Genomic DNA, 12,045 nt, shown 5'->3' with positions numbered 1-12,045 from the left:
AAACAATGCTGACACCCACTAGGTGACTTGAACCACTGTCAGGAGTCCTTTCAGTCATCATAACTACAATCACTCTACACCCTCGAAACATGTGGACAGCAAAAGAAAGACATTCTAATCATAATGCCCTTCTGGCAAACACGCAAGAAGAAAATATTGTTTTAGATCATTCATAACAACCAGAGAACTTCCTGTAGCACAGGATATTTGAGGGTTGTTCTGAATCAACCCCAAGAGCAGAGGTCTCAGCATCATCTGACATAACAAACACAAACTGCAAAAAAAACAGTGACTTCTGACTGGCTGACCTATTCAAGCATAACAGCAAGATCTAAATCAGTTTCCTGAAGTAGAACAGGCCAATTCTGCATGTTAAAGCATGGCTTTAAGCTATACCACACTTAACAGACTTAGAAAAATCTTTGACATTCAATGCCCTTAAATCCATTATTTAAGCAACGCAGGGCTCCCAGTACCGTACAAGAATGTCAGCACAGCCAAGACAGGATAGGAACTTGAAGCTGTGTGTGCACATCTCCATTTCAAGCTCAAAGCATAATCCTGACATCATTTCTTGCAGTCCCTCCCTCCCCCAAGGGTAAGTTCTCAGGGGCATTCATACCTCCAAGCCTGCTGCAACAATAAACCAACCACTGCCACCATCTAAAGAAAAACCCAATGTTTACAACTGCAAAATGTCTTAATAATTGGCCTGAAAGATCTCTGAAATTTTGTATAATCTTCTACATCTCTGACAATCTTTGTCTGAAGTGAAGTTTGAAGGAAGTTCTTGATTTTCTATGCTGTTCTTAGGCATTACATGTCATTGCTTCTGTGTCCTGATTCCCAGAGAAGGGAGCTACCTGAGGACTGCTCTCATTGGGCTACTTACCTGCTAAAGTGAATGGACTAAATATGGGATAGAGACCACTTGCTTTTTTCAGATTATCTGCTCATATGATTTATTGCCTTTGTAGCTGAATCAAATAACTATTATGCACTACATTAAATAAAATCCTACTGAGGCAAGCAAATCTGCACAGCTGCAAGGCAACTTTAACCCTCAGTCATCTGTGGCAGTGAGACTGAATATGGCAATCAGGTCTTTTGTTCCCTGGGGTACAGGAAGTTACCCCTAAAATGGAAGAAATAAAAAAAAAAAAAAAGAAAAAAGAAACCCCACACACAAACAAAAATGCAAACAAACAAAAACCCCAAAGACATTTTGAATCTGGAAAAGTGCACGCACAAAAACCACAATCAGCCCTCTTCAGTATGGGGATTGCAAGGGGTACATGATTTCTTTGTCCATAATCACAAAATACAAACAACTGCTCCTAACCACAAGACTGTCATTAGGAATACATACACAAGGCCACATTCCTCTTCCTGCTCACCTTATTATCCTTTAGAAAAAGTGCCAACATTTCTTCTCTCCCATAGCGATAGTCTGCTAGTTTGTACTTGGGCAAAGCCGGAGACAGAGGAGGGGATGTCACACTCCCGCCACTAGACAAAGCTCGCAGCCTGAAAGAAAGAAAAGCAATGAGAACTGAACTGAGAACATCTTCACCTGTGCTACCATCCCTCTGCACATTTACAGATCTGACACACACAAAGTAAATACAATACTGAAAGTAAAGACATTACAGTTTAACATCGAAACTCTCAGTGCTTCAACAGGAAGAGTGGAAGAACCACAGCCAGAAGAGCAAGAAATAAAAGAATTCCCATGAGCACATCAAGGAATTCAACTTTCCCCAGGAAAACTCTTATGCTGACTATACAGCAAGCCAGCTATACCCCTTGCATAAGCTATTCACACAGGCTGCACACAAATCAGTGGGACATCTTAATGACAACAGCTTCGTTTTGCAAAGAAAAATTCTTACCATGCTAGAGAGTGCAGGAAATATTAAGCTAAAGAGTTTATTCAGATGCTTCATGAATTTTAACAGAATAGCACAGTAAATTTTATAACAAAGTTTCTTCTCATGTCTCTGGAATCCTTCCTTACCACAAATTCCTTTTACACAAGTTAAAATTAATGGCTTTTATTTTTTTAGAGTGCATATAACATTTAACTTAGGCTATCAATAAAAGAAAAAAATAAACGTAAACAAAAGATAGGCACAAAATCTAGTGACACTACTTCAGAGAAACTGGAAGCAGCAATCTAATAAATCTAATCTATGGTAACAGATAAATATGTTATTACATTTGGTCTCATCCCACACAGGTAAGTTACTTGACTTCTTGTAGGTAGCATCTTACTGTTGTACATTATGGCCATTCTGCAGCTGAATTAGTCTCATTCTACACAGCTGCTTCCTCAGCTACCCAAATACTTGGTATTTTTAAGTTTGAGGAATGTTTTACAAAAGAGTATGTGTGTCAAGAAACAAAACCCTGCCGATGTTCTTACATTCTCTTTGATGGGCAACTTAAAACAAGTAGAACAGTAAAAGCTCTTCTCAGCAATCAAAAAATCCTTGGAAGAGAAGTAGCTCTGAACTACAACAGTGATTCAGAGACTACCTTTCACCTAATTATTGAAGCATGCTTCGATTTGTTTTATTGTTCTCCAAACAGAAAAGAAAATCATTTGCAAGTCAAAAGCTGATCTTATTTTTTTAGTTTGGTGCCACCCCGTGGCAGTTCCTCTACATACCACTTCCAAACAAACTGCCTGCAGAAGAATTATTTAAAGGATTTGAAGGCTTGGTGCAATGTTCAACACTAATCAGATCAAACGCGACCCAGAGTTTCACTGTTAAGTGATACAGCAGCTTACATGACAGACGTGGCTATACCACAACCCAAAAGAAAAATTATGAATCTTAGTTCCTTTATTCCTGTAAAAATACACTAATTCACTGAAGTATAATATATGTTTCCATATATAATCTAATCTGGTTTTTAAACTAACTGGAGATCACTATGACAGTTCCCTCACTGTGACACAGCAATTAAGTTACTGTTGAAATATGTTTTTTTCAAGAATTGTCTTCCCTCTTCTCTTTTCACCCAAAAGAAAAATTATGAATCTTAGTTCCTTTATTCCTGTAAAAATACACTAATTCACTGAAGTATAATATATGTTTCCATATATAATCTAATCTGGTTTTTAAACTAACTGGAGATCACTATGACAGTTCCCTCACTGTGACACAGCAATTAAGTTACTGTTGAAATATATGTTTTTTCAAGAATTGTCTTTCCTCTTCTCTTTTTAATATAACTTTGGCTTCCATCCATCAAGAATCTATTCATGTCTGTCTCTTACACTGAAGAGCATTCCAGCACAAGATATCTGCCTGGTGGGTATATTTATAGATATTGGTAAAATCATTCTTTAACGTTCTTTCATTCTAACAAAATAGACTGAGCTCTCATTGTTTCACAGGCTGCAAATCATGTCTTACTTCTTCACTGAATCCTCTCCAATTTCTGTGTATTGTGTATAGAAATGTGTCAGCAAAAGTGAATGTATTCAAGTAACAGTTCTATCACATGCTGTGCAGTAACTGTATTTCCTATAACCACCCTGCATTCCCATTCACACACTTGGACATCACCCTTCAGAAACCACATCATTCCCAATTCTTGTTTGTGACTGAAGTCACCAATACTCTAACAAGAAATTGGAACAAATACTGAATAATCACACCTGTGCAACTGCTCGTTCAAAAGTCAGGACAATGCATGTCAGACAAGCTGTACATCTAACAGCTGACAAAACTGTATGACAGCATGGATTCCCTTGAACACAACAGCTCTCTTTTCCTGACACTTTTCAATACAAATGTGCAGGACACTGACACAAAACTCACACTTCTGCCATATTCCATACAGGGATTAGGTTTTTTAAAACTGGGAAAAGAAAAAGCTTGCTTAGCTATAGATTTAAGTATAGTGAGGAGAATTTAAGAACTTCCTTATTAACATGCATCACAGAGAAAGACTGAACAAACACATCTTCAATTATTCTGTGCATACCTCAGAGATCATAAACATTATTCCTCCTTCAAATGCTTGGCAGCAAGGTAAATATTATGCATTAACATAACAAAAACCCCAATTCAATTCATACACAATGCCAATTCACAAAATGAAGACTAATTTTATAATATTGCTTTGGATCACAGGCCAGGGACTGAGGTGAAACAGGATGAAACAACTAAGATATTATATCCCATTCAGTCCCATAATCAATTCTGCTCCCAAGGAAAAAAAATCCTTTTAGACAAGTTCTGGAGTGTGACAAAACAGACACAACTTACCATTCAGGCCCAAAGTTAAGTGTCTGAGTTTCTGCTGCCATTTTTTCCTGTTCTATTCCTCTTTTTTTAAAAAGTGTGAACCTGAAAAATAAAAATATTTATTATGAAGACAGTGGGATTGATACAGCCCTTCATAGATTAATTCAAAATACAAAACAACACCTGGGCATGCAAAGAAGTGAAAAAATTGACTACATTGAATTGATTTTTTTTTAAGGAATCCATTTCAACTTTCCAACACAGACTGATGTAGTAATATAGGAGCGACTGCATCAAGATTTCTTCCCTAAATCCCTCTTTTAACAGCTCAAACAGGACACTGGATTAGGGTGTCTGAGGAAACAATTTGTACAAACACGGAGAACTTGATGCATAATCCTCTTCTGCAAGAACAGTAATGCTTAATTAACAGAATTGCTGCTTCCTGACAATTACAAGAGGATAAAAACCCCACTAGAATTACAGCAAGACAGATTTGCCAGCTGAGTGGCAGAGTATTCAAGAATTTTCCACTGCTCATTCTTGAAAAATAAGCCTTCTAAAGATTCAGTACATCCAATGCTACCACATACTCTAAAATTCTGCAGGCAAATGACAGTATTTCTTTCATTCTTGGATTTATCAATCAAAAGAAATGCGTAACTTCAGACTTCAGCTGATTTCATTGCTATTAGCCAAGGCAGGTCCTGCAGACACCAGCAAAGCTCAAGTCAAGTTCCTGCATATTCAGAGTGTATGGATAAGAGCAGATGAAGCCATACAGGAGGGAAAGAACAAGACTAAGGTAAGGTAACTTTTCCCTAACAGAACCAAGTCCAGTCCAGGCAGTTCTGGAGAAGTGCCCTTTCACGCAATAAACACAGCTCCTCTTTCCTTCCAGCACCAACCAAATCCAAATCTGCAGAGGAAGATAGTTTTGTTTTTTTAAAAACTAAACACACTATAGGTAAAGCCCAAGAAAAAGTAGAATTTGAAGCATCATCTTCACACACTGGTTGATTAGACTTCAAGAACCCATAACATCAGGGAGGGAACTTTGCTGTATCAGAACCACATCTCTCAGCAGATCCAGGAACTAAATAAGGAACTTCATGAGTTTGTCTACACTTTGCATGAAAAAGTGATGAAAAAGAAAAACTAAATCCAGGGAGATAGAGGTGGAAAGGGCGTTACTGGAAAAAAAAAAAAAAAACAAGACAAAACTAAACAAAGGAAGCTTTTTTTCTTATATCTACTCCACAGAAGTAATAATATTAAAGAAAATAAATCAAGACTCTCAAAGCAAGAAAATGACAAACATGCTAAAACTAAATATGCTAAAATTGCCTAAGCAGCTTTTACCCAAATACTTGGGACATAAGATTACAAATGCTTATAAAACTCCCTGCAATCTAAACCCACCAACTAATGTTTGGTTTATGTATTTTAACAACATGCTCTATCTTCTTTATCCTATACACAAAGTAATTTATATACAAATCTTAATGGTTTTATTTTCACAATAATTCTAGACAATTAAAAGGAATTACCCCTACTACCTGCACCAAAAACTAACACAAAATACACAGGTATTCTCACAGGCCTAGTCTGAGATGACTTTGGTCTGATCTGAGTTGCCTTTTTGAAGCAGCTGACAGCTCATTAGAACATTCAAGCTGTATCCATTCACCATCCTGCAAACCAAAATATAAGGTGAGGTACCCAAAGACAACATGCAGCAGCCACAAGAGAAAATATTGTGGGGCAATTCAAGTAAACCATCACACCCACTTGGCCAGAAACAAGCCTCTAACACAATTCCTAGTAGCCTTAACTGGGGGGCTGTCCCTCTACTTCCTGCAATGCCTGGAATCCTTCTGCTGGGCAGGTGTGGGGTGGAGAGTTTTCACATCCATCCATGTGCATCACCAGGGAACCTGGGATCTTTAACTCCTCACATCAAAGCTACCCTAGTATCAGTAACACCAAAAAGGCTGGCACTCAGGGTTAAACAACAAAAACACAGCTGAAAAGCATCAGATGCAAGGACAAAGCACTAAACTCCAGTCAGGATCAAGCTATTCACTGGTTCTGGACCCACTCAGCCCCACTCTTCAGCTTCTACCTTATCTTCCCAAAAAGCTGAGGATGCTGTGCCATGTTTCTCTGCTAGACTTCTTAGCAGTTTAGCACCTACAAGAATGCTGGTCTCATCCCAGTGAGCTGCTGAAAGGCTTTCTATATCCCTCATTTTGACCACCTCACTTTTTTTTGTGAACTCTTTCTCTTCTGCATTGCATTCAAGTAAGTTACTCCATCCCTAAAAGTTCTGACTGTAAGAATTTTGAACTGAAAACAAGACAACTGTAAGTGAATGAAATTGTACTGAATACATCCCCTTCAAAACAGAATACAACAGACGTGCAGGTGATCTGAATAGGTGTGACAGGTGAACTGAATAGACAACACTACCCAGAAATAAAACACACATGAAAAAGAAATTACAGGCAAGGCTGGGAGAAAAACGTTGGACAAGAGACACCATGGAAATGGGCAATGATTTGGGAGGAGGAGGGCAAAGAACAGGGAAAAGGCTCAGGAAAGTTGAGAGAGCAAGTGCACCAGAGGAAAACACAAAAGCCACGTCGGAGCCGATGAAACAAAGGGAGTGGACACCCCGTGCTGCTTCTGCTGGTTCTCAAAGTGGCAGCCAAAGGAGAGCATGGAAGCCAATGTGAGAGGAGCCTCTGAGAGCGACTGCACACCACACCTGGCTCGTGTGCAGGAGAAGCTGCACTAACTGGAAAGGCAAGTTGGAGTGGACAAGGCAGCACTCGCACCACAGCAGGCAAAAGTCAGGGTGGAGCAAGAAAAAGGATGAGGAATTCAGAGACAGGAATGAATGATCAGGTTACAAACTTCACACCTTTTGCTTAGCCAAAATGGTTAACTTATCACATCTTTATTATCCAGATCACTTTCTTGGATCTTAAAATTCAATATTAATAACAGAAATGTTGATTTTGGTCTTTAATAAAATGCTGCTTCCTTATTAATCAAGGATGGCAAATTACAAAAATAACATATACCTAATATTTCCTTCTTGATATAATTTGATGAGAGAAAAAGCCCCTTTCTGAACAGCTAGTTTTGTGAGTTGAGGTTTTCTACAAATCAAATGTTATTAATCAAGCAATCTCCACAATACAGATTTTATATGGGCAGAGAGCACATGGGCAGCCTCAAGCTGAAGTGAGAAACTGAGGCAATATTTTGATAACAGCAAGTTAACACCACTGCTTGGCCAAGGCAGCTACCTGGTGCTTCCCACCACTCCACCAAACTGGAACATTTTTCCAAAGTTTTCTTCAAATAAGGTCAATATTTGATCAAGGTGCCAGCGCAACCCTACAAACAGCTGGGGTTTTCCTGCATATTTTTAGGAAAAAATGGAATTGGCTTGTAAACTGGAATTGGGACCCCATTTTCCTGAGGTGACAGCCATAACCAGCCACCAACCTGCCATCAGCATGCAGGAGTGAAAAGAGAAGAAATCACAGCAACCCCACCAACAACCTGCAGGCTGGCAAGAGGGAAAAAAAATCCCTAATTTGTCAGCTGTTAAGTACTCTGAAAGTCAGAGGCCCACCCTCTGAACAGACACAAATTGTAATCTAATAACAAGAAGCTTTTAAGTGGCTTTCACTCACAATTAACAGGTAATATATGTGCAGAAGCTGCCATCAGCAACACTCATTTCACTGGCTCACTTTAGAAACAATAGTTATTTTACCAAGCTTACAGTTTCTTAAATTATTTCTCAAGCTCACTATTTAGTATCTTAGAAATGTATTAAAGCTCTCAAACATCTGCTACAGACACAAGCCAGAACTTGATTTTACTAGCTAGATTTATGTGTTAAAATGCAAAGATGTTTCAATTGAAGGTCTACAGTTACTGTGGCCCATTTCACCCATAAGCACTGGTATCTTATTTAAAACACACAGCTAGCTAATAAATATCTAGCCAAAAATCTGTTTCCAGAGATTTGAATTATCAAAACTACCATTTTTCCATACTTTGCTGAGCCTCATATAATTGCCATTAAGGTTCATTCGTTACTGATGGGCACTTGCATTAAGATTTTCAGGCCACGTTAAATTCCTACATTTCCATTACAGAATTCTCTCAGTTAGTAGCACATGACTATCTATCTCACCACGACATTCTGCTGTTCTGGGTAGAGACTATCAAGAGAGAGGTTCTTGGCATTCCAAGTTAAGCCTAGGCAATGGCTGCATTCAGGTCTGACCATCTAATCTTTTCTGCAGACAAAAAAAAAAAAAAAATTAAAGATTTGTACTGTCATTGCAATTTATAGCTCTGGGACCACTGCTGGCTTAGGTTTTTAATTAACTTTGGAAACCTAAACCTTGAAAAAAAATATACCACTGATCCTTCCGATACACAGATATTTTATTTTTAAATGGTCTGCTCTTTGATCAGAGATGTTTTGGAAGAAAATATCCTTTTCTTTCAAGGTAGTTCTGTTATTTCTGTAGGTCTGAAAGAGCCTTTTAAACCTAGAAACTGGATGAAAATGTGAGAACTAAAGACCATAAGAGAAATCCAACATGAGCAGACTTAAGTGCAAGGAAATGGGTTGTCCTTAAATAAATGTGGAGAAGGAATTTAACAGCAGTGTTTCACCATTCAACAGCAACATTACATCAAGACGAGAAAACTTTACCTTCCACAAGTAAGAAAACATTCCACAGGCAACTACTAGAGCTAGCTAATGTCAGTGTCAGTAACTGTTTTTTAAAAAATTAACAGGTTGACTGAATAATTAATGCTGATTTTCTCTAATTCTTGAAATATTGAGGATGATCCACAACTGTATGCAAGGCACCTTTGAAGTACAATGGTAAACAGGATGACTCAGGTGGCCACACAACCTGTTTGATATGAATCACTGGCTAAAGCAGACAACACTGATTAAAGGACACTGACATAATTAAGGCCAGGCAACATAGATTTATGGAAGACATGCAATCAAAATATACTTTTGTAAGAGTAGAAATGTCATTGCTTGAGCAAGCAGATAAATTTTAACTTCTGCAGGACATTTCAATTCAGTAGAATGTTAAAAAGGATAAAATCATTTAGAACCACACAAAAAGTCTCAAATCATCACAACTTAAGTTCTCTTCTAAAGAATCTACAACAGTCCAGCTCAGACAAAAAACAAATTCTCAAAACCAAGTGAAGGTAAGAAACTATCATCTTCTACAGAGTCTGTAACACTAGCCATAAAATTTCCAAAACCTAAGGATGACAAACATGGATATGGTAAATAATGGAAACGACACATCATCAATAGTACCACCATGAATTATTCAATGACTCAATCCAGTACAGCAGGTTGCACTGAATAAGGCAAAGTCAGGAGACTCACAAGCAGAAAACACAGGTGATATATAAGAAATGCAAGACTGTTCTGGAAAAACACAGTCCTGAAACCATGCTGAGATTTATTACATTAATCAACTGAAAAGGAATATATGATACAACATTGACTAGAAGAGCTAACAAAAAAAAACTTAACCCAGGAAACCAAAAATGCAGAGTAAACATACACCAAAATTTTATCACTGAAGGGATACAGTGTCCTTTCTGTTCTAAGAGGCAAAAGAGCTGATAAACCAGGTGTTCAAAAATTGATAGGATCTGACAGATATGCCCTACAGTGAGAAGAAAAAACACCAACATGCTAAAGCTCTATTTACTGAGCTATGAGAAAAAATTAAGTCCCTTAGTCCATAAACAGTCACTCAGGTAAAAACATCAGAAGACCCAAGTTTATTCAGTGAAGGGGCTAAGGAAGGCATTTGGAGATAATCAACAAAGTTACCTGGTTTTAGATCAATGTGAAAATATTTTCTAATAAGTATGTTCCAGTTTAAACAGAAAATTAATCAGAGGGGAAAAAAAATCTATTAGTCACATTATACAAGATGCCAGAGAAGTCACAGGAGTCCCTTCTGGCTTACCAAACCCAATTCCTGATAAAGGCGTGAATTTTCCAAGGCCTATCTACCCACACACCAGAAAGTTTTTCCTAAGGGAGCAATGTCCAAACCATGCACTTCTCCAGAAACTATGCCTTTATTATTACACTTACATTTCTAGATCTCTTCAAGTCTTATAACCTCCCTGTCTCAAACCCTTGCCAAAGCATTTCAATCTCTTGGCACTTTCTGATCAGAAATTGTCCATGACCACCTCAAATGGCACTTTCAAAATGGCACTGCCCTGCTCACTGCACAGGTGCACCTAAGGCTTCATGGAGCACCTCAGCTCACAACATGCTGCACCCTAGTCAAGAAGGACAAAGTAGCCCTTCAAGGACAGAACTGACACAAGAGACTAACAAGACCTACACACCTAAAAACCAAATCCAAGAAAAATTTAGAACATGAAGTAACACAACTCAAGATGCTCTCCTCCTTTCCTACCTACTACTGTGAACTTGGTGGTTGGATGCAGGCTGAAGAGCTTTGCACTTCTTGCTTCACCTGCACACAGCCAAATGTCCAGGCTTTCCCCACTTCCCCCAGCAACCACAGCGTGACCTCCACCTTTATTACCAGACTCCGAGCCAAAGGCAGACACCAGCAATTAAGCTCCAAGCAGAGTCAGGGAACCACACCCTTGGCCTTGCCACTGGCTCAAACACAAATGCTTCTCATTCCAAATCCTATCTCAAAATCCTGCCAGAGCTCACTTTCCAGCTAAAAAAAAGGAAAAAAAAAGAAGTCACTTTCACATCTGTCTACCTTGCACATGGAAAACTTGCTGGTAGATAATTATTTCATCTGTGCCCTTCCACAAGGCATTACACATCAAGATGCCAAGTCTGTCTAGCTGCTCCCCAGCAGGGCCAGAAGCCAGACTGTGAACACAACCAAAACCCCACTCCACCACCTCTCTCCCACTCACCAAACACATTATAGCCCATACATATTTTCTAAGTTGAAATTACTTTCAGACTGTATTCACTGACAACAATCACTGAATTAACAGATCTGGGTTGCTGAGAGGGTTCAGGGGTCTGTTTTTAACATGTCATTTAAATAATTTAACCAGCTTCTTTGGGTTTTGGATATTCTCTCCCTCCCCTCCCACCCTGTTCCTTAAAGTTTCCTGCTCATGCAGTTCTGAGACATCCTATACTTCAGGAAACAAACATTCAACAGTGAGTGTTTAACAAAATATTCTAACAGAGAATCAGTATGTCTGTCAGACTGCATATGAACTACGATACTGTTAAATAGCATATCCATTTTTGCAGAATTTGCTAAAAAAAAATCACTTATTTTGATCTAAGAACTGTATCTTTGTAAATTGACTTGTGATGTTAGCCTGATTCTGGCCTTAGTACTCTTAAAACTTAGTGTTACAGAGAAAAACACATATGCAGATGATTCAGCATTAACGAAGCCTACCACAAAAGCTTCCACTGGTTTTAATGGTGGTTGAATGGGGCATCTGATTTATTAAGTCAAGTTATGAAATGTTTTTACATAAAAACCTTGCCATATGCTATTCCATGATCAGCCTCACTCACTTTGTCACACACAGTCTAACACTGACGTCAGCCCTGCTTTGTGCAGGAGGCTGGAGCACACAACCACCAAAGGCTCACCATCCAACTAAATCATCCTCAGATTCTAACACACGTGGCTCAAAAAAATCAGTTTATAAATCCATTATTTGCCAG

At 38.6% G+C, this 12,045-nt stretch overlaps 1 protein-coding gene across 13 annotated transcripts in view; it reads right to left on the bottom strand.

The window, feature by feature from the left end:
* GIGYF2 (GRB10 interacting GYF protein 2) overlaps positions 1-12,045 on the bottom strand; it is a 73,029-nt gene that overhangs the window by 56,587 nt on the left and 4,397 nt on the right. For all 13 annotated transcript variants that reach the window (XM_039706467.1, XM_039706469.1, XM_039706471.1 and 10 more), the window contains 2 exons: positions 4,284-4,364; positions 1,398-1,527 (listed from right to left, as the gene is read on the bottom strand). In XM_039706467.1, the coding sequence (XP_039562401.1) occupies positions 1,398-1,527; positions 4,284-4,324 (171 nt within the window). In that variant the 5' untranslated portion in view covers positions 4,325-4,364. The remainder of the gene's footprint in view (positions 1-1,397; positions 1,528-4,283; positions 4,365-12,045) is intronic.

The sequence above is a fragment of the Passer montanus genome, unplaced genomic scaffold (assembly GCF_014805655.1).
Source record: "Passer montanus isolate IOZ18808 unplaced genomic scaffold, ASM1480565v1 scaffold193, whole genome shotgun sequence".
Classification (NCBI taxonomy): domain Eukaryota; kingdom Metazoa; phylum Chordata; class Aves; order Passeriformes; family Passeridae; genus Passer; species Passer montanus.
Note: the sequence above shows the minus strand (reverse complement) of the source record. Positions and strands in the feature narration are given on the sequence as shown.